The sequence below is a fragment of the Trachurus trachurus genome, assembly GCF_905171665.1.
Source record: "Trachurus trachurus genome assembly, chromosome: 8".
NCBI lineage: Eukaryota > Metazoa > Chordata > Actinopteri > Carangiformes > Carangidae > Trachurus > Trachurus trachurus.
Genome location: NC_139905.1, coordinates 11,413,702 through 11,438,197, shown reverse-complemented (window position 1 = coordinate 11,438,197; position 24,496 = coordinate 11,413,702). Strand labels below are relative to the sequence as shown.

General features: G+C 40.0%; 1 protein-coding gene across 1 annotated transcript; it reads left to right on the top strand.

The window, feature by feature from the left end:
• Positions 1-1,411: 1,411 nt before the first annotated feature.
• Positions 1,412-20,334, top strand: hs3st2 (heparan sulfate (glucosamine) 3-O-sulfotransferase 2; the record flags this gene model as incomplete). Its single annotated transcript, XM_083976633.1, has 2 exons — positions 1,412-1,923; positions 19,716-20,334. The coding sequence occupies 2 exons, from the start codon at positions 1,412-1,414 to the stop codon at positions 20,332-20,334; spliced, it is 1,131 nt and encodes a 376-aa protein (XP_083832759.1).
• Positions 20,335-24,496: the final 4,162 nt, after the last annotated feature.

Here is a 24,496-nt window from a genome sequence, read left to right as displayed (position 1 = left end):
CACATGCATGATCATTTTTTAGTGTCCATGTTGAGATTGAACTCATTTTACTTCATTACTTAGCTGGGATAAAATGTCAGGCCTTCCCTACAGCCAGCAGTCCCAGACAGAACCAGAATGACAATGTGTTATATTCATATTTTGGTATTTAAAAACTGAGCGAGCATGAATATTGCAGCTGCTGTTTGGCTTCACCGCGTAAGCTCTTCACTTCTTTATAATGAAACAAAAAACTTTTAACCATGACATTGAAAGAGCTGACATTGAAACTTTGCATTCCAGTCTGCATCCAGCTTACATCATGGCAACACAGAGGATCAAGTGTGATCTTGACTTTCAGAGGCTGCTAATGCCTGGGCGTGTGTGTCTGTGTGTCTGTGTGTAGGCTATGTGTGTGTGTGTAAAGAAAACACTCAGCATGTAGAGAATGCCACTCGGCCTTAATAGGCTGAATCGCTCTGATTCAAGTGAAAAGCAACAATAGTATTGCACAGCAGAAAATTGATTGTAAAACTGTTGATAGGTGCTTTCAAAAAACCAGGTGCTTTTAGCGTGTCCCTCTGAAATTAAGCCTGTTAGAAATACACTGCATGTTACAAAACTTGTGTCATGAAGCCCAGTTATCACACATACACACACACACACTGCAGCACAGATATCCTGAGGTTATGGCATTAAAGCTCAAAGGATCCTGCAGTAATCACTGGCATTTTCCATTTTAACGTTTCCAAGATATGAAGTTCCGGAAAATATTCGTGATGTTCCTTTAAAAGATAAAAATGCATATTGAATTATGAGCATGTGCATGACGTCAGGAGGCTTGATGAAATATTTATAGCCAGCAGCCTAAGTGCACATATCTTCACAACTTCATTATAAGGGAAAGGTGGGCTATGCATTCAAATGCAAAGCTGAGGCGAGCAGAACAATCACGCTGGAGAGTTTTTCTTTTTCCTCTTCTTTTTTTTATTTTATTTTTTTTGGCACTGATAACGCGCTCGACTTTTTTCTTTTCTTTTCTTTCCCGATCAACACGCAACAAGGAGAGGAGGAGAGAGAGGACGGAGATGGATGTGGAATTCCTTTGGGATTTATTTTCAGTGTTTGGTCTAAATGAGTCTCTTCAAACTTCTTAAGAACAACTTGTTAAAAGCAAAACTGACTGCTTCGCTTTTTCTGCGCGGATTCATATTCTGCTCCCAAGTTTCCTCGCGCACTTCAGCAGCCTATGAAAAGAAATAATGCGAGTTACGCGCGGTTGATGCCTCCAAGAAGCCACCCCTATTCTCATAATATGCCAGTCTGACTTTGGAAACCTGTGTTATTGCCAGACTCCGACCGACCGACCGCAGACCAAGAGAGGAGGAAGACTCCGATGGAAAATCATGCAGCACTTTGAACCCATGGAGACATGGCACATAGGTTCCTCTCATCTACCAACAGATTCAGCGCCAGATTCGCCTTCATATTCACCGTGTCACTGTCTTGCACCTATTTATGCTATAGTATCATTTTCTGTCGCAGCACTATCATGACAAACCGGGGTTACGAGGGGAAGAGATGCCCGCCGAGCAAGAACGCAGGAGGGAAGAAACTTCTTGGAAATTCAGACAATTGCGCTTCGCTGGAAGTCAGGTCCGCCCTGGATGAGGCGGCTGCCCGGCGAGGAGCAGGTGATGCCCGCGACCAAACTAAAGCACCTGCCTCGTCTGGAAGTCACTGGACTGACTTGAAGTTGAGAAACATGAGTGTCGCGCAGAAATATGGGAATAAGAAGCTGCCTAATGCGTTAATAGTCGGGGTAAAGAAAGGAGGCACCAGGGCGGTGCTGGAGTTCATCCGGATACATCCAGATGTGCGCGCACTCGGAACAGAGCCGCACTTTTTCGACAGAAACTACGACAGAGGGTTGGACTGGTACAGGTGAGGAAAACGTGAAAGAACTTAACAGTGTAGTAGTTATTTGTGTTTCTTTGTGTATTTCTGCACATCCTGCACTGATTTCACTTCTGTCACCCAGCGCAGCGCCCTCCCTCCCGTCCTGATGAGACACTTTGATGCCCAAACGCTCATTAACCTTGTTTCCTGACCAGCATGAACACAAGTGAAGTCAGAGGCTGAGACACTTCTTATTTTTACTCAACAATGCATGTTAAATCTTAAGTGTCAGATGCCATTTGTTGCCATAGACTATAACTAATTTACACACATACACTGAGGCTTAATGTCACCATCAGGATCACAAGTTTGATTCCACTTTTGAGTCTGTGTGATGCTGTTGTTTTTCTCCGTGCTGCTGCAGATGTTAGCTGTCAGCAGTCTTAAACAGACAGCTCCACCAGGCTGATGTAGGATCAGTTCACACAGTCACAGCAAACAGCACAGATGTCACAAGGCGAGCCCCCAGGTTACCAGCTGCCTTCAAACAGCCTACACCCCCAGCACAAAATGTTCTTGCGTTTTCACGGTGGAGGTAAAGGAGCTCAGAAGGTGCAACACACCCACCCACCACCTCTGTGTCGCTCTCTTTCTATCTTTCCGTCTTGGTGGTCCCCTGTTGAATCTAGATACCTTCTTGAAATTAATATTCCATTTCTATTTTCTCAAATATTGAGTATCTGAGAAGCTCTAATTCAGATAACTAAAATTAATCACAAGGCTCAAAGGTCAATGTTCTCAACAAATAGAAAAGATCACAGACAACCTGCTTGTCACGGACCTTCAAAAAGCAACGCTCCCAACTCTGTAGATTTTTCAACAACAAAAAAAAAAAGCCATGATGATATTGTCTTATTGCATCTGACCATGCTGCAGACAGCTTTCCGCTCACGTACCCACAATGCCACCAGTGGGGTATATAGGAGCAGATCAGAGACATGCCTCCAAGAGCATGGAACAAGTGATGAGGTCTATGCTGAGGCTGCACTGCAGGAAGGAAACAGCAGAGGCTGCAGCAAATTATCATGTATATGAGCAGCTGCCCATCATGTCTCAACTTAGAGTTTGTTCTCATTAGACATGCACGCTTATGAGGTGTAAGCATCCTGAGTCTGCACATACAGGTATATTTAATTATAGGATGAGCAAGTGAAACTCTGCCTTTGTCTATAGTGGGATAATAATTCCAGCTAGATTTTCTATACTTGACTAGAGGCAGTGATGCACCACATCCTTGTGAAGAAAGCAAAACTATATTATTGTATGTACTTAAACTATTGTCACTGTGACATTTTGATTCTGCTGGTTTGAAATTTAAACTTTCTGAAAGGAAAGTGGTGTAGAAATGGCACAATCAGTCCTTGAAATTGAAAAAAAGGTTGTTCATTTAAAGGTCTCATATTGATGACAGTGAGATGTCCATGTAAGTTTTGATTATAAAGCAGATAAACAGATAGAAGGTTGATATTAACATGGGAAACGTATCAAAGCCTCAGTCCACAGAGAAATACAAACAACCTGTGTTCGCAAACTGAGTCTTAAAATTAGCCATCAGGACCTCTGTGACTTTCTGATGTCACAACAGAGCAGTCACTTCTCCCTTGGCCTTGGCCACCTGGACGCAGCATCCAACTGTTTAGGATTTGGTTTCTCTAAGCGATTTATTTTTTATTCAATTATTAAGAAAACAGTCAGCCAATCAAAAGAGAGGCTTCTCTGTGCGGATTGGCTAACATCAACCTGTTGTTACTAGAGCTCCAGAAAAGAAGCCTTTTACTGTATAGAAGATGTATAATAACTAGTAAACACTTTACATTTTGGATTTTAAACATTTGGGAGAAAAAATGCCTTAACATTAATTAAAAAGACTGCCTCATCCTGTTAATTTCAAAGTTAAAAATGTATTGTAGATAATGTCAGTGTGAGTCAAAGGGTACCCGTGCAGATACAAGACAATTTACCACACACACCGGCAGATACAGCGAGTGGCTGTGTGACGGAGTTATCTCAAAAGAAGCCTCATACTCGTGAAAGAGAATCAGACCTTTTCATCTTCAAACTAATGAACCAGAGGCTGTAATATCCCAAAACTGCATTAATGTAAGACACAAAACACTCCAGATCCCCCTGGTTGTACTGTAAGTTAAAAAGCAAACACTATGTTTAATAATTTGCATGTTTATTAAGGTCTCTTTTTTAATTGCAATCCCTGATATTAATCTTAATTTCCCACGTATTATACTTGGTTATTAAGCTTACACTGTTTGCATGCATAGGAAGGAGCTTTTTGCTTCAAACAATAGACATAAAACTTCCTGAGGGGCTACTTTACAGACAGTTAGTCTTTATTGTTGTGTGTATTTCACAAATTACATTGATTTAGGAACAACACATCGACAAACAAAGGCGCCGTTCTTTGTAACAATTAGCAGAGGGAGTCGCAAAGCCTGTTAAATACCTCAGCAGATACCTTGGCGCATAGAGATATTTAATATGGGCTCAAAAGGATGTTCCTTTTCAGCGGTGAAAGGGCTGATTCAATTATGGAAATACATGCACACACAAGGCTAAATGTAGACACAGAGTAAAGTCAGAGTCAGTTGTACATATTGATATAGTAGGTGTTCAAGCATTAAGACATCACACTGACAAGAGTGAACCAAATAAACCAGTTAAACATCTAAACGCAGCAGAAAGAACATGATGCAGAGGAATGTTTTAACTGCTGAATCAATCTTCAGCACATCAGATATCATCCTGCCCCACCAGCAACCTGCCATCATATAAATCAACCATCCTAATGCAGCTTAATGATGCAGTAGCAACCATTTACTTCATCAGTAAGCAAACTATTAGAGCAGAGGTTTGGACTTTTTGCACATGTTTCGATTTTTGTTTTCTCTATGTCACTCTAGATTTAAGTGGAGATGAATGGAGCTCCCTCACTGATGTGATGCCACGAAAGGAAAATTACAACACTGGGATATTGCACACTTGTCACAAGCTGACAGTTCATATATTCAAGATAAACACTTAAACAGCACCTTGGACACAAAGATGGGATTAATTCAGGCTGTAGCAGCCGTTACTCAACTTGACGAGTGACCGCGTGATGTTCATTATATCAGACTGGCCCTCTGTGATTATCTGTCACAGTGTTTGGGTTGTTGGCAGCACGTCACAAAATATCTTTCAATTTTGATTAGCTGTCACATTTGTCTTTATAGCAAGTAATATAATGTGTTTGTACGTTCTACATGTGATCCTGTGCTTTGTTTGCAGTGGCTGCTGTGAGCTTTCGTCAACAGCCCAGGTTATGAAAAGCTTTGTATGACTGTCCATCAATGGGTTTCAAATTAGTTATTTTATTATCATAATCAATCAGTTATCCCTCTCATTAAGCATTTTAGTGGCCAATTATTAATGACCCTCATCAAGCAATAAACACACAGCACATAACATCTTTGTGTTCAGTCAATAAGCTACAGCAACCAATCCAAACAGCAGCTGCTCTGTTCTTTAGAATATAGTAGAAACCTGGTTAAAAATGAAGCATCAAGCAATTTTTAAAATTCAATTATAAATGTTTTTATTGTTGGTCACGCTAGATGTGTCTCTCATTATTATCTTAGGTGACAACTATAGCTTGAGGTGCCATTGAAGTTCAGGAACCCATGAGGATGAATAACCCTAACCCCAATGATTTTCTATCATCTAGTGCCGCCAACAAGTCAACAACTGTCTATGTGAATTTCATTAGATTTTGACTAATTGAAATCAGTTTTCCTCATAGCACTCTAGTGTATTACACATTAGGACCTTACATGCTAACTAGCATGCTTTTAACTGCCTTAAACTTTGCATGCTAATTTCAACTTGAGAACAGTGGCTTGACAAAATTAATATAATCCGTGTTACAGCTTTGTGGGGCTAAAGATGTCATCCATTCATTTTCTTCTGATTGAGTAAGTCATTTAAAAAAGTTAAAGGAGGAGTTTCTATTTGGTTATAAAGTCTCACGTTAATGTGGATGAATCTACGCTACCCACACTTGTTAATGGCTCCATTTTCAATCAATATATCGTTTTGTCTCTATCGTTATTTTGTTATTTTAATTAATGGTGGAAATGCTGGGCAAGCCGACCAGCATTTCCTTACTTTCGGTTTCGCGGACGCAGCCCGGCGGGTCATGGGAATAACGCCGCCGAATCGCCGTTTATGGTCTTCGAACCTCCGACTTAAATTGTTGATGAATGAAAACATCCTTGGCAGGACGTCCGTCTTGCGCCGGCCCAAGAATTTCACCGTGCGCGTGGAGGCTCATGGTAAATGTAGTGTGAAAACGCTTAGCTTTCCAAAACTCCTCGTTGTCCCTTTAATTATTGACTTTGTACGTTTTTTTGATTAGGTACTTTAAACAAAAGTTCCAGTCACCGACTTTTTCTAAACTGACAACAACGTCTCAAGCCAGCGTTTTTCTGTGGAGGATGAAAAGCTTCCGCGGTGACATGTTTCAAAACACCTTGTTTACGGCTAATGAACGTTGACCAGACAGAAACGTACATGACACCAAATTAACTCTTGTCAGTTTCAGTGAAGTGGCCAGTTGTTCAGTTGGCCAGTTGTTCAGTTCTGTTGCACAATCTGTCCTGTTACATTAAGCATGTGACAGATCATTTAGGCTCAGAAGAAAAATGGTGCAGTGTTCATTACTGTGCCTCCTGAACAGAACACACACGTGGCCTCATTTATTTTGTGCAAGGGTATTCGCATAACCGTACAGGACCTGATAAAACAGACAATTCACTGCTACCAATTTCCTTGAACTTGTCTGGCCACTTTTTCGATTCTCCGCAGAATCATAAAGATCAAACAAAAACACGTCGCCATACACCATCAAGACTTAAAAGGGCATCTCAGCTCTATTGATTTCACATGAGTCAGAGGCACTTCCAGTAGATTCCCTGAGAAGTGTTGAAATTGTATGAGAGGCTACAGCCACGAATATTCTCCAGGTCCACATTAATTGGCTCGGGGAGGCAGGGAGCTCTGGAACAGTATCATCAGAAAGGTTGATGAGGACAGAAAGTTAGATGGTTCTCATTTAACACAGAAAACTGCACATTATACAGCGAGGGATGGTCAGGCGTAACTCTGCATTATTAATGAGCTGTCTTCATTCCAGTGCAGCTCAGAGACATGTAGTGGTTAACATTAATTACCAAACAAGTCTTTTGCAGACATTTCCCCAATGAGACCAATCTGAAATGTGAGATAGATGGTGCTCTAATTCCTTTAATAGAATAATTCGGCAAATAATGTGATGATGCATTGATTATGGATCAGTCGCATGCTAAAGCATTAGTGTCATACAACAACCAATAACAGTTAAATCCAATAATATGGATGTTATGGATGGTCTGACTATTTTATATTCCTTATTCACCATTAATTGACCATTCTGTCAGTCAGTTAGCCACTTCAGTCCAAACTAGAATATATAATGAAAAATGTTTTATATTTTTTCCTGCAAAATGTTAATGCCAAACTGTCCAATCGATTTATGACTAAATATTGAAAATACACTAGAAACTAAAGAGATTTTAGTCTCAACTGTATTTTGTGCTAAATGCTAAGTAACCTCCTAAACGTTAGCATGCTAACATGTTAAACAAAGGTGAACATGGTAAACAGGCATTGCCACTGTCATGCATGTTAGGGTTTTGGTGTTAGCATTGAGCTTGAGATCGAAGTGCCAATAGGCTTAATGTTGAGGCACCCACAGCACTTAATTAGTGCAGGAAAGATTTTTGTCTGAGTAAGGCTGAGAGTCCACTGTGACTTCAGACACAACATTGATAAAAGTTTCAATACTGTTAACTTTAAAATCACAACTAGGCCACTAGTCACAAGCAGGGTCAGCACTACATGTACAGTAGCATCCCCTGGAAACATTTCCATTGTATTGTGTGATTTTGTAGCATGTGTACTGCCAAATTGTTTTCTGAGTTTGCAAGTCATTTGTTTGTTTGTATTAAGTTGTAGTACATTGAGCTCTCAAGGCCACCATCGCCATCATTTAGAGACCCAAGTATAAAAGATCTGAACCAAGGTTAAAAACCCGAAAACATGTGCCCACTCTGCAGCAGAAAAACCAAACACTTACTGGACTGGAGTGAAATTCACCGGTGAACCTAATCATACTTTGTTGTAGGCTAATTGTGCGTTTCCTCAAACGACAAAGCCATTGATCAGCGTAACGATGCAGGTTTTTGGACACAGGTCGTTCTTAAAGTCATTAGTGTTAGGCTACACTGTATTTTTGCATTGTCACACAATTCTCTGTGGGTCCCAGGGATACCTGAGTGATGAATGTCTGCTTTGCCACTTGATGTGTCTTCAAAAGTCAGTGATCCTTAGCTCACATTGAGAGATTGTCAGCTTGTTAACTTTCCCCTCTTGGCGAAGCCGGTGTGTCCCTGACCGCAGATCAAATCCTGCCTGTGCTTTTCTTCGTCTGACTCCTCTCTTTCCTTTTGTACTTTCTCAACATCTGAGTAAAGTGTGAAAGTACTAAAGGTGTGTGGACGGTCCACTCTTCGTTTATAAATATCCTTGACGATCACATTGCTACAGGCTACACTGTAAACCTCCCAAATAACCTCTAAGAGCTCAGAATCACAATTTGTGTCCATAAAGATAAACTCTAAAGAGGCGACAACAGGGTATTATTTGTTACTTACTGTGTGCAGGACATAATTTGCCCATCACTGGTCATTCATAATGCCCCAGTGTTATTATAATGAAGGTTAGTGAAGTGAATTATAATATTATAAAACACTTTTAAAACAGCATTGCAAAAAAAAGCCTTGGAAGATTAGATTTTGTGTCCTCACCAGTTGAAATTAGAGCAATTCATCAATTTTAATGCAAATTTGTACAGAAAAAAACAAAAACGCCAAATTAAACTTTAAGTTTTGAAACCGTTTAGGAATTCAGAGCCTTTCCTGTTTGTCTGAGCGTCTTTATTTCTGTGTCCGTGGATGCTTTCCCATGCCATATGTTAATGTGACAGCTCGTAGCTCAGATCAATTCAACTTGTTATTGCTCAAGGAGAGCAAGTGTCAGTCATTCCCCTCTGCAGACCAACCCATGAATAATTGTTATTTCAAAGAAAACAAGAGACAAGAATTGAAATGGCAGCGATTAAATAGGATTTGGTCCAAGGTGAAATATATTATGCAGTTTTTTTTACAGTATTGCAGAGCTGTATTGTCCTGCTATAAATATGTTTTGATGCCATTATTGTAACTGAAGACAGGCCTGGTGTTGAAAAGATCCTCAGTCTGCTATTTGCGACCGATTTGTCATCAATTAGATTGGAGAAATAGATGCTTGATTCTCAGGACGCTAGATTGTGATTCACCTCTGTTCCTCACCTTGCTGGATTGGCCGCAGGATGGCGGCCAATCATCTGGACTGCTCTTTGTTAACTCTTAATAGACTTTCAAGGTGGCAGGCCTCTGTTGCCGGTGATTAATGATCAGATGTCATCACAGCTGTAATCTAAGTGAGTGATACTTTAATAATGGAGCGGCCTCTCCAGTGGCGACTGGATCTGCTCTGTCAGATCAGGGAGGAGGAGGAGGATGACACTTTTAGGAAGCGCTGTGGCACAGACATTATGAGAACCCACGCAGCATAAGAACATTTTCCCTGCACAGTCTACCTGCGTAAAATAAACTGTTAATGGGTTTGGGTGGCAGGGAGCAGGTCTGTGTGCTATATTGGCTTTTCAGGACATTGAAGGACAAATGGTTTGTGTGAAACGCAATTTCCCAGAGTCAATTCCCCAGAAGTGTGGGAAGAAAGTTTGCAAACAAAGAGATTCGAAAACCCTCAAATCATTGCTTGACTCGTGATTATAAAACAAAACATATTTAAATGATATTAAAGGAATAGTTCACCAAAGAATGAAATTTCCAACAAAATCCTTATATTAGAGTCAATAGCGCCCAACACAAAAACGTCCATAGAACTACACAAAAACCTTGAAATATTCCTCCATACTGCTTGTCCACTGCAATCCAAGTGTACTGAAGGGATATAGTCCAGAGTTTACTCGAAACTATGCCATTTAGGATATTTTTACACACTAAACAGTCCTGTATTGAATTTGCCTGCATGGGGCATGTGAACGTCAGAGCGGCATACAGGACTGTTTAGGCTGTAAAAATGTCCTAAATGATGTCATTTTGAGTAAACATCGAGCAGTATGGAGGAATATTTCACTCTCATATACAGTAAGGATTTCGTTGGAAATTTCAGTCTTTGGTGAACTATTCCTTTAACTACGAACCCCCCTCCCGGGTCTCCAGATGCACTTTGAGGAATAAAAAACTATTTGTCAGTAATGACTGAATTTCATTTTTTGGTGAACTATTCCTTTTAATCGTGGACCGAAAATGAACAAAAGGAGAATTTGCTACTGTTCAAATCAGACAAAAATGCAATACTTGGAAGCTCCCAATTGAAAACACAGCCATGTCCAGAAAAGCAATTATCCTGAAGTTACTGTGACAGGCTCTCAGGACAGTGCACAACTCAGACGCTCATTTAATAAGCCTGAGCCTTATAACCAGACCACAGTTCTTTAGTCAGTTAGCCCAACTTTGCATGGCATTTGCATACTGTAGTATTTTTTTTTCCATGTGTGTTCAGCCTTAATGTATTGTTCACTTTTGTGTCATTATAATTAAATCAGAAGTTAGCTGCTGTTTTAATTATTTTTGCGATAGTGTGTGTGTGTGTGTGTTCAGCTTTGCAGGAGCTCTGATAACAGTTTTTGAGCAACTCCTTTGAGAAATGTCACCATGAAGCATGGTGACATTTTTGTTTCTACAGCAGAGCTTTTTGTGTGTAGTGTTACCAAGGACTTGTGACCATCATGGCTCTGCTTGCTGCTTACTGTGATAACACACAGGCAATGAGAGGAGCCCCTTTTTTTCCTCATAATCCACTGTGTAACTGTTTTGTTGTTAAATTACTCCAGAGACTGGACAAACACAGCATGGAATGGATACTTTGATTCAGGTCTCTCCCTGGGCCTGCCTATGAGGCTGCATATTGTTTAATAGGCTGGGCCCCTTATTAGTGGTTGTAATGACAAACATTTGTTGTCCAGTGGGAGGTAAAGGCCGTTCTCTAAATCTACCAGCCCCTGACCCTGCAGAAGTGCTTCACATTGTGATTAATGGCTTTGAAGTTCCCAATTTGATCGGGTTTGCCTGAAATCCTCCAACTCATTAAACTGCTTTATTAGTGATACTCTGTTTGCACAATATACCTTGATTAATTACAAGTGACAGACATTAAACACTGGCTAGTTCCCAGATGATTGGGTGAGTGTGAATGTTATGGATACATGAATGAACTACTGGACAGTTTGATAATAACCTATAGTTGGTGTGCAGAATAAACTTTTTTAATTAAATTTTTGTCCAAGGCTATAACATGAAGAATTGGTGTTTGATGTCACATACTGTAGGTCTACATTTCATAAAGGTATTAGATTTGCTTCCTCCGTATGTTTGTTCATTGTTTTGAATGGGATTTTGCATTTTGCATGTATTGCTGTGTTGCATTACAATTTTGTGTTTGCTCTGCAAACATTTACAGAGAACTTGTAGAGAGCTGGCAATATGCAGCATTCAGTTTTAAGTTCAAACCAGACTGAAATGACAGTAATAAATTCTGAGTTCATTGATTGTTCACAAAGAGATGATTCAAAGCTGACCTTTACTTGTTCTGATGGTCTGCATCCCTGATGAACCCTCGCTGATCTTTAGAAGTTTAAGTTGTTCAATAAGACACACTGTCTGGAGCCGAGTAGTCTGCACTTTCACTGCATTTGTTCAGCTGAGCCTTACACCATCAAAGACACATTATATAATGGAAGTAATGTAGCAATCTGCAGCTGTATGTTTTTTCCACATACTGTACAGAGGATGCATCTCAGTTTAAAGCGTTGCACCAAAAAGATTCACAGAGACAAATCTTTGTTAAATTGTTTGTCACTAAGATTTTTGTTGATACATAGAATTTGTGTTTGGGATGAGCTCTCTGGAAAAAGTTTACTTTTTGTTTTTGATCCGTCAGCCATGATATGTACAGAAGCTAAAGTCTCCTCTCTGAAGTCAGCCGTTGTTTGACAAACTTTCATCACCATTAGTCATATGCCTAAACTCTTTGTATAGCTAATATTGCACCGTGAACAAATTGCATTGTGTTTGTTGAGCTCTTAATGTTTTCTCCAACAGTAAACCCAAAATAAAAGTCAAATTTAACTTAAAGCCCCTACAAGGAACTTTCGGTTTGTGTTGATTTTGGCAGTCCCAGTGGACAAAAGCAGTAGCGTTTTGCTGGAATGCAGCGCGTGCAGTCTCCGATTTGAGTAGGCTACCGTAAAATCGTTTCGTCCGTGGTCCGACCCAACCGCTGCCTCCCGGTTTCACTATTTAGAAATAGCTTATCTTCACACCGATGGGCTCTTTTGCTGTTGCAGGTCACATAAACATCAGCAGAAACTAGAGACTTTTGCATATCCAGTTAAAAGTTCCTTGTAGGGGCTTAAAATCTAACTGGAGCCGTGCCACTTAGACTTCCTAAAGTGATGAGATGGTCCGGCCTGAGATGGTCAACAGGGTTTGCAGACTTTTAGACAGCTATAGATAGATAGATAGATAGATAGATAGATAGATAGATAGATAGATAGATAGATAGATAGATAGATAGATAGATAGATAGATAGATAGATAGATAGATAGATAGATAGAACTCAATTGACAAGTAAACATCATTTTAGGCTAATGTTGGCTGGATGTAGCAATGACAGCAATGGACTTGTAAATAGATCCTTAAACCAACATCTGCTTAACATAGTGATTTTAAACATACTGCAGCTTAAGAACTGGATATGTTGTTGTTTTTTAGTGCCCAGACACAAGGCCAGCCATATAAACATCTGACTGCCTGACTGTCTGACTGATCAAGTTACATCATAGGTCTGCCTATATGAAGTTACACCATTGGTTGGCCAGACAAAAGTTGTTTTTCCCAGTGGCTGATGTATTTTCAAAATTGCTGCAACTTTTCAAACTGCTTTAGAGACTTTTCTTTTTAAAAGAAAGAAAGTACCCAAGAACAAATAAAGTAACTTAGATGACAAACTATTTTTACTTCCTATAGAGAGTCACTGTCGGTGCCCTGTGGAGAGAGGCATACCTCACCCTGTGTGTCTACTCTGTTCAGAGAGCAGCAGCAGTTTGTTCACCCAGACAGGCTGTGCACTGTGTAACAAAGATATCCTGTTGCCTCTAACTTTTGTTCAAATTGATAGTTTAGCATGTTAATACAGTCGTCGTATTTCGTTGGTGTGCTTGGTGTTTTTCTCAGATAAAGCTGTGGTTGTAAAATCTAACCCTATTACAGCTGTGCAGAGCAGCAGCTTGGAAAATGAGATCTGGTTAACATTTCATCTTAATTGTCACTATTCTACTTTGCTCCCTGTCTGACACCAGAAAAGAAAAGCATGTAATAAATAAGCTCAGCTTTACTGTGAATTCAGCTCTCTTAAAATACTGTAGGAGGAGAGGTAGAGTCAGATAAAGGGCTGAAACTGGCTGACACTAGGTGGAATTCAAATTCGATGAGATGAGATCAGATGATATCAGTTATTCTCAGCGGCTTCTCAACAGATTCCAACTATTATTATGGAACTACCGCCTCGATTCCATATGCAGTGCAGCTATGGACTAGGTTTTGTATTGTATTGTTTTCATTAGATTTCCTCCAGACGAGTGTGAGCTCAGTGAACCCTTTAGGGTATGAAGTGGTCATCTGACTGGCTGAGTCCACAAAATATGGAAAACATTCATCTTTTTATAACAGCAACGAGAGTGCCCCTTGAGAAGTAAAAGGTTGTTTAATAGAACAACCAAGACACTGACAATTATTAAGTTGCCTGCAAACGTCAATGAAATTGTTACATTGATTAGTTTTCAGCGTTAGATGCTTTGCTAATTATCTGCTCCAGGGGTCGACGCACTTCAAAATATTGCACCCTTTAATTACCAGTGTTAATTTTCTGCACATATTCCTGTTGGGCCTTGCTCTTGATTGGCCAGACTACAGTATAACAGTCTAATTGTTGTCCTGCACCGACTCTTCCGATGTAGAAACTGCAGCACACGGGCTTCTCCCAGTGGAAATGCATACTGCAGAAGAGAATGGTGTATCTGGGTTTAATGGGGAGTCCTTGGCACTTTCAAATAAAGACATCCATGTTTGTGGCTTATTCCCCCATAATGATATAGCAGCATCCGGGGGGAACTAAAGTGTGAACCCTAGACCTACTGCTTCCACCGCACCAACAGAGATAAATCGTTCTGCAAGATAGCCAGCAGGCTCGTTCAGGGTCACTACAATATGCAGACCAGCTTTCAGCACAGTGTGGCTCATTAATGACTGGCAATGACTGTTCCCACTGTTGACCCTGACTACCTGTAGATAAGTGTTGCAGAAGGATGCTCATTTAGTTGTTTTTTTCCCCCTCCTCTTCTCTCACAGCATGGGTGATAGAGCTAATGTAAAACATGTAATCAAATTATTACAGAGGAGAACTGCTAGAATAGTAAAAAGCATATGCAACATTGACAAGGTGATTATTTTATTTCTATTCTCCCTCCAGGCATGCAGCTTGAAATCAATGCTGTTAGTTGATGATATTTTTTTGTGTTGTGTTGTTAAGTAACCCAGATCCAGCATCCTCCAATTGTTTTTTCACCTGACTGGCTGAAAAAAAAAACAACACCAAAAAAAACAGCATATTTAATAATGAAGCTGTGTGGCGTAGATTGTGTGAAGAGATTTCTAAGCCTGTTTAGTTCCAGTACTTGCTTCCTCTGTTTCCATGTCGGACATTATCCTCAGTAGATTATGTTAAGATAGTAATAACACAAATTCTCCCCGTTGTGAAGGAGCCCGAATCAAAGACTTCGCCAGGAGAGAACATCATGTGCATACCCATTAGTGGCTGCTCACACACCCCATTTTCTTTCACTTCCTGTGATGTTCGCTCGGATGGAGCTGGTCCTCACTGGTGCTGTTTTTTAAGCCTTTTGTAGTGCAAGAAATGCTCTTTATCTGAGAGAAGAGATGCACTGAAATACAGAAAGTGATAGATGAGGGTTAATAATGCAACTACTATTAATAGCAAGTATGCAGACCCCTATTTCTATTTAGTTAAAGACGTTAATTTGCTGGAATATGGAGAATAAAATACCATACAAACCAGCGATGATAATAAATTAAAGAGATAGATGTCAATGTTTAATTCAGACTTTCCTTTAAAAAAAAAAAATAAGTTGCCCATAAATTACAAAGTGGGATTGTGCAATTACAGCATCAAATCCAATGCTGAAGCATCTAGAACAAATTAGCTTTCAGCCATGTTCTCTTATTTAACCAGGAACAGGTCTCATTTACAGTATTGAGCAGATTGTCCACACCTGAGTTAATTTTCCCAGAGTGATTAAAATGTCACAGCCAAGTGCGTAATGCATCCTGACTCAATGTTTCAGCAAGAATTGCGTGAAAGACTGTAAATTACCCCAAAGAATTTAGTGTTGACAGCGAGTGAGAAGGCGGTAATCAATCAGGACAGTCACTCAAATGTCAGTTAATCAGTGTGTGTGTGTGTGTGGGAGAGCAAGATGTTCGCATTAAAGTGTATTTTGCACTCTTTTACTTTTCTACTTTTTGCACACTTAGAGATGCTCATGTTCCAGCAACATCAAGTGAGTACCCTCCGAGCGATTCCATTAGAATTACAATCATGTAGATTTTCTAATTGCAAGTAATTATTACAAGGCAAAAACTGAACAAGCTTTTAGTGAACGCACCCCAGAATCTGCTGCGGTAAAGACCCACACAACTTTATCTATTGGTTTCAGATGCTGTGCACAGTGCTGATAGTTTCTTGGGGGCACGAGAGAAAAAGAAAATTCCCTGAAAAGTCCATTTCTGACGGTTGGTTCAGACACCTGCCTCAGGTATCACACGCTCCTCTCCTGGCCCGGTTCCTGCTATCTCAGTAACGAACAGATACATAAATGAGGCTGCAGCTGTTTGAGCAAGCAAAAGGAAAATATGTGTTGAAAATGAGAAATCTCTGCTCATCACTTGCAGTCTTTTTGTCATACCGCTTTAAAAAGGCACATATGGCCATTAACAGTTAATGTGTATCCATTAAAATCAATTTTGTGATAACCAGACATATGAATGTGCATTGTTTGTATCCCTCCCGGTGTTCCTCATTAACATCACTTCAAGACGGCCAACTTGGAACTCATATTGGTCCAGGCTGCTCCCACTGACATGAAAGCATCCCGTATAAATGGCACTGATTTCAATAAAAATAAAGGCTGGCATGCTTTGATCATTGGATCGCACCTTGTCCTCCTCGGCCACAGGAACGGCTCATCAGACAATCCTTTGAATAGACAACTGACAACGACAGGTGAAACATCACACACCCGGCGCTCGGACCACATGGCTGCTCTGGCTATCAATTTAATGAGTCACTGAGCAAGATTAGAGTCATAGTTTAGGTGACGTGCAGCAGACGCTTCTGTTAATATTCTGTTTTCGTATAACCTTGCGTGATACAGATAATGAAGATGCAATTAATTCATCACATAATTGATAGCAACAGGTTCTCAAAAGCCTTTCAGGACTTATTGATCCATCAATGACAATTATTTTTGAATGAGTGCAGATTTTTTTTAAACTCCATTTTAAAGTGCCTTCAGGGCGTGACCGAGGTTCAAAGGAGTTGGGCTCAGCCTCTTCATTATTCAGAGGAGTAACATGCAACAATTGTTCATCTTGTTTTCCACATGGTTTTGTTCATTGTTTGCGATTTAATTGGCACTCTAGGTAATGATTATCCCACACAGGTCTTTGTACTTATAGCTAATATTAATAAATCTTTTTGATTCTGCATTCTGATTGGTAGTAAGGTGGTACTGTATGAAGTGGTAACCATGTGAGTAACCAAGTCTTCTTTGTGTTTTAACCCTTATGGACGTGTTTAGGAAAACTGGATACAACATTTAAAGATGGAACCACATTTATTCCTCTAAAAGTCGCTCACAAAGCACATACTTCATAAAAGCCTCTGCAGGCTTTCACACTCTTCACTGGTTTTTGGCCTGAAGGGAATTCTCACCAGAGTCCCAAAGTCAGTATTAGGGTTAGGAATCGGATAAAATAATTCAATCACTGGGCTCTCTAGACTTTCTGAATCTTTCCGGTAAAAGATTAACTTCTGAAAGTCAGTTCAGGGAGTTTGTGACACTGAAAATGTTATTTACTATATGACAGCTGCTCTTTTTTTCCAGTCATTGCATATGGGAAAATAGTTTATAGGACTGTGGATCATTTAAGTTACAATACCCCGTCTGGCCTCCGCAATAAAGTCACTTCAGGGCAGCTTGGTAAAGGCTCTTTAATGGGTGTCAGACCAGCTCCAGGTGTGATCCAGATGTAGGCTACCACCTTGTGAAAGTGTGTTATTTCCATTCCCAGGTTCAGATCCTGATCACAACAATAATAAATCAGTGTAAATAAGGTCTAATCTCTGCACAGACTGTGATGATGCGTCCAAACTTTAGCCTCTAACGACAACAGCAGAACAGATGACCAACGGATGAAAATAAATCAAAGCAGCAGAGCGTGTATTGTTGTTCTTTGTGTTATAACATTAATAAGCCCTCTTTGCACTTTGATAATAATTGATCCCAAAGATGCCACTGGCCTCTCGGCTTCAAATGCATCAGAGTTTTTACGCTTATATTTCCTCCTTGCCTAGCTCAGCCCCTTCAGTGTTGTATAGCTTCAGTGTAATGGTCATGTTATTTATCCAGGGCTGAGACTCCCTGGGAGTAAACAAACATAACAGCTGTAGAAATCAATAACTCAAGGTAAGTTAGCTCATGTTGCAACCTCTTGTGATGGACAGGCTCACTTGGAGTTGTGTGGTTGGTAGCCAACGAAAAACAACCTGCGTGAGGAGGAACATCTCGGTGTGAAATCTCTGTTTAATTTAACATCATTATTTTTCATCATACTTTGGTGTGTGAGTGTAAACATTCTGTCGACAGATCTGAGCTGTGTATACTTATATGGTCGACCCCAGACAGCTGTATTTTTTTTTTCTTTTCAATATTTTAAGCGCAGCCACATCTCTGACCTTTCACTGTATGTGTTCACATTGTCTGCGCAGTTTTGAACCAGCAACACACAGGATATTCTCCTCACCTACACAATCGTCATCTCCAAGGATGATGAAAATGTACAGAGTTGACAAGGCAGATAACGAAGACAGTTTCCTCAGCAAACACCCGAAGATCTGTTTTAGATTCTGCACCTCCTGGAAAAAGGCTGCAAGTTTTTTTAATGTGTAGCAAAAGCTGTTTGAAAAGGTGCTGTTCTCATAAAAGATTGATAGTTGCCTAGTGGCCCTGAGGCACCCAAGCCAACAACTCAGGATTCATAAATAAAGCTAAATGGATCAATATTTCCAGGACTTTAGAGGTAACCTATGGTTACCCCTACTTTGAGAGAGAAAGCTTGGAGAAAGGTTAGGTTTTAATCGAAGGCTTCCCACCATAATAATAAAGAAAGTGTGGCATTTAATCATCAGAGCTGTGTGGTAACAGCCGAGGTCCACGAACTGAGCCATATGCTGCGATACAGAGAAACTCAGACTCTACTGTATATCTTCCCTATTCATTGTACAATTTAGGAATTATTCACCCTCCAACCTGCAGAAAGCTGTAGCATCAGCAGCAGCGCTCTAACGCTCTGCTATTAGGGAACTTTTCACTCCTCACTCTTCTATTTAAAGGAAGCAGGAAACAAAGTATGGGTGTTCTAAGAATTGTGTAATTCATTGTCTCAGCAGTCAACAGCAGATGCCTCTTAATCAACTTTTATTGAACCAAAGTGTCAAAGCGGAATGACGCATTACACCGGGAAGGGAAAAAACTCACGACAAATATGACAAATGGAAACATTTGCCTGTAGTTTGTGAAGCCATCGTCTTGGCAGCATGATGATGATAATTATGATGCATGTTTGTGTTGTACAAGCTGTTCTGTCACCAATGAATCTCTTACAAATACATTTACATTGTGTTTATCCAAGCTGGTACTATTGTTTCAGTTATTTCATTATGGTTTGCCTTCTTAAGCTTTTGAAATGTTATAAAACTGTGTTTTTTAGGTAATTATTGTTTTTTGCTGATGTAACAGATCTGAGAGCTCATTCTCATGCTGAATATAACTTACTAGACCTATAATTCCTTAATGTTTGTAAATTTAATTTACAGTAATGACACATATAAGCCATGTTTCTGTGTTTTTTACTCCCCTCTTAATTATTGTGGTGCTGGTATGACCCTAAAAAATGTAATATAAAGTCCAACAATCCAATTTACATTACATTAGCAGCTATCTGATTGCATGTTGAGGCTGAGGTTTAATTGAATTCAGAGTATTTTGTAGAATATTACTGTATAGTAAAAGTTCCCACTCACTTCTACATTGCTATCCTCCATGAGGCACTAAAGTCATGAGGAAAAGCTACGGGACAGGGAAATAACAGCTCTTGCTGACTCATCCATCTGTCTTTTATTCTTTTGTTTCTCTCCCAAGGGGACTAATGCCACGAACACTAGACAGCCAGATCACATTAGAGAAGACTCCCAGCTACTTTGTCACCAGAGAGGCACCGAGACGCATCTCCAGCATGTCTCACGGGACCAAGCTGATTGTTGTGGTGCGCAACCCGGTCACAAGAGCCATCTCTGACTACACACAGACTCTTTCCAAGAAACCCGACATCCCCACGTTTGAAGAGCTGGCCTTTAAGAACAGAAGTTTTGGTGCTGTCGACACTTCCTGGAACGCCATTCGGATCGGGATGTACATTCTGCACCTGGAGAACTGGCTGCAGTACTTTCGCTTGTCACAGATGCACTTTGTGAGCGGCGAGCGGCTGATCACTGACCCGGCGGGCGAGATGGGCCGCGTGCAGGACTTTTTAGGCCTGAAACGAATAATCACGGACAAGCACTTCTACTTTAATCGAACCAAAGGCTTCCCCTGTCTGAAGAAGCCGGAGAGCAGCAGCCAGCCACGCTGCCTTGGCAAATCCAAGGGGAGGACTCACGTACAGATCGACCAGGAGGTCATAGAGCAACTGCGGGAGTTTTATAGGCCATTTAATATCAAATTCTATGAAACTGTGGGACAAGACTTTAAGTGGGATTGAGGGTGCCATACAGAAACAGTGCTGCTTTTAAGAATGGCTACCTCGAGAGACATGCTGAAATATTAATGAGGGTATCTTCAACAAAATGACAAGTTTATTGAAGTATGTATAAATTCATAAACTAAGAATATATTTAAAAAAGAAACATACAACTTAGGACATCAAAGTATAGTCATAAATGGTGTGACGACATGATGCAGTGTTCTGATAAGTGCCATTTCTTAAAAAAGATGAAGTATAGACAAAGCTGCTTTTTCTTTACTGCATACAGGAAGTGACAGATTAATTCATCAGTAAGCAGCCAGAATTAATCCATTAACCACAAACCACCAACTCCAGGCTGACATTTATGACACTGCTTGAATATTCATCACTCAACTTGCTTATTTATTCCTCATTTCAGCTCAAAATTAAACCACTGGTCTACAGTTGCAATGAGCTCCCGACATGATGTTGCAGCAAAATGTGAAATGAATAAATAAAATCATCCTGTCGGTTATTCTGCACTGATATCTGTTGACCAAAGCTCACAGGCAACAGTGGGAAATTTATCGAATAAATGTACTGTAACTGAAGAAGAAATAAAAAAATAACGACTCTATTGAGAGACACTGTAACAATGGTAAAAAATTAACCGTTTGTTAAACTCTACTTCAGCTTTTTCTGTGTTAGTGTTTTTTGTTTGTGATCATCGAAATAAATGGAAAAAGTATTAAATTCAAGGATTAAGTTGAGATATTTTCTGCTTTTCTTACTTTTGCAAATGTCTAGCATTTAGTAATGTTGTCTGAGAACAGAATACAATCAGATGCTCCCTGCTGTTATGAGTTTTGCATCACAAACACTTGCATCTGATCAAACCTGATGCCTGATGCTCTGTGTCATCCAAGGCCGTACACATACACATAGGTATACAGGTTTCATGTGTTAGAGAAATTCATATAAATCCGGACATTCACTAAATCTCACAGAATATACGACAAAGTTTGTATTGAACCTCTTGAAAGTGAAAATGTTCGTTATCAAATGCTGCCATGCATGTCATTGATCTCATTAACTTTTAAGATTCCTCTTTTAACGGATTTCTTCATGCTCTTCCTCTGAATGGGTCTCAGTACTAAGCAGAAAGATTAACCTCCTGAATTTGCGCCCTCAAGCCAGTCAGAGTTGTCATTAATAATTTCCTCTGAAAACCCCCAAAATCCTTCAGACAGAGGAGAACTGCAAAAAAAACAGATGCATGAATTGAAATAAAATTTTTAAAAAGAATACAAATCATGATGCCACAGGAATATGAACACAGATCACTGATGACCTTTTGGGTCCTGATGCAGTTTTAGATGTGTTTTTTTTGTTAGACGCTGCTTTGTGATTTGTATTTATTTATTTATTTATTGGCTAATCCATTTGTTTGCAGCATGAAAAATTCAATGACAGATTTAGTCTGGAGGCGGAGGAACAGTGTGAATGTCCCAACAATAATTAGACACATGCTCCGTGAATTCAACCAGGCACATTTAAAGGAACTGACAAACTTCATTTGAAGAGTGTCCATTAAAGCTGAAAGAAGGTTTAATGGGCCCTGAAATCTGTGCTTCACATGATGCTCTTGTTCAAATGTGTTGCAAACACAAATTTGCCAGTGAAGTGGTGTGCATAATTGTCATCTTTTCCAAGTAAACACGTCTTATCGGTTTTTGATCCTTCACGGTGATGAGGCAGTGCAAGTGAACACTTTATCCAGGGAATGCAGAGACAAATCCTGAACTTATTCATGTTATTAATTGTTCTGAAAGATTATTTGATGAGAATATGTGATCATATGCTAATTATGAAACTGTATACAGAATATAAAAGCTCTGTGACCTCTTCCATAGGCGTTTCCTTTTGCATTGTGTAATCCCCCTCTGCAGGGTTTTGAATTGTGCAGCCCCGTCTGGTCACACTTCCACTAATGTGCAAATGTGACAATGTGACCTTCCATATTAAGGAAATTAGATATTCACTTGCTTTCCACCGGTGCTCCTCCAGTACATGTCCAATGGCCAACAGCAGTATTTAAACTGTCATTTGTGATAGTCTGCATTAATTTTTGATTAACCTGCCAATGCCGTCTGCAGCTGCCCGCTACTTAGAGAGCCGTCAGCAGACATGCCAGTTTAGCAATAAGCTCAACTTTATCTCAGCTCAGTTAATTACAACTTTTCCCCCAGAATGCTTAGAGCCTGACGACACGGCACCGAGAGAAGCCTCCCACCACCGCTGTCACTCCGTAACATCCAATCAATGCTTTGATGTGTTATCCGTCCTGCATCTGACGACCTTCTGTGTACCTCCTGTTGAAGAACATTAGGGCAAATGTTTTATTTTGAGGCTCCTGACAGAACACGTTGAAAAGAAAATGGCAGCTTTCAAAGTTCTGCACATCTTTTTTCCTCGAATGCTCGTGCTCATTAATGTTTTATGCTTTGCAGTATCGAAGGTAACCTACATCTGCAGTGTGGCACATGCAGTTGTTGGAATGAAAAACACACTGTTCAATGATACATATAATGTAATTTACACGTTATTATGAAGGAACAAAGTATTCGTTGGGTAACTAAAAGCTGCCTGACTGACCATTCTAACCTTCAGAGTAAATACCAAAGAAGCGGTTGGAAATGTCATGAACTTTCAAAGACTCTGAGGTAAAATACACCTCAGCCTCTCATTAGTCAGACAGTAAACAATAAAATCTATTGACAAAAAAAAAATCCATTTATTTTCATTTTCATTGAATTAAAAGCAGCATTCAAATTTGCATTTTGCAGTCACCTCTAGTGGACTCCAGTGCTGTAGAGGTCTTTCATAACGCCTGCCTTGAAAAGCTATTGAAATTCTACGGAGGCGCCAACCCTGACGCTTCACACACTTTACAAGCTCGTGTCTGTAATCTCTGTATTGTGAGACATCTGAAAGAAAAACAGCTGCGAATGTGCTGTGTCCCAGAAAGCACAGTAGCTATAGACGATCAAATATATCAATAACAAACAAAAGAAAAAATCTCAAGAGCTCTAAAGGAAAAAGAAATCTTTTAATATTTATCTGCTTGGTTTATGTGTTGTACCAAGTTTGTTGCTATTTGTTTTCTGATGTCAATTGAAACTTCCAGATGTAATGAGGGCAGATCTCAAGCTTCTCTCTATATGCAGTTTCACCAGGGAGACTTTTTTCCCCATTTCCACAGTGTTAAAGTATTTACATCGAGACATCTCCTTGTCCCCCCCTAATGAGCCAAAGCCATGTAGGATAATGAGGATGTTCCTTTTCTCCAATGGACAATGAGAGGAGCAGACTTGTCCTTAGATGATTTGAAACTTGGCAGCCAGAAACCCCTCCAGAGGAAATCTCATTAAATACTAAAATGGCATGCGAGCTAACCTCTACCTGCATCAATGCACCTTTTGAATATGTCATTCGGGTTTTTCCAGGAACATGTTCTATCACTGGAACATGTTCTATCACCGGGTATCGCACCCCAAGCTGCTCCTCTAAATTAAAAGATGTACAAAAATGAAAATTGATTTATTCGTCTGTAGATGCATGTTGGTATTTTCTCGTGCTTATGTCTCTGCTGCACTGCTTTCATGCTTGATGTAATATACCTGATGATTTCTGTGCCATACTAATGAAAAGTTTCCCATTAAAGGAACTATGCATTCTCCTGGAAAAGAAAAAAAAGATCACAGCCACACACCTGCAGCTACTGTACTGTATGTGCGTGCACACACACCACTAACCAATGTGAAAACCTTTCCCCTCACCTCATTTCCTCTGGTCTGTTGAACATGTGCTGCTTGCCTTTCCTTCAGAAAGGTCAAGTGCAGAACAGGTCTCCAGGCACACAGTCAACTAATTAAGCAGTAGTGCTGGAAGATGCATACCAGCTCCTGGGATACCGCAGCAGTCGGTAGCCACCCTCAGGGGTAACAGACATATTGTTTCACATGCAAGCCAGGTAAGGATTTGCATTACGCATTGTTCTTGTGCAAATGGGCAATAAAAGAACTCTACATTGTGCTTAGAGAGAAGGTATGGTAAAATAAAAAAAAAAAGAAATAGAGGTAATAAAGGTACCCCAAGATCAAACCAAATTGTTAATATGTTCTTCTACATGTGCAAT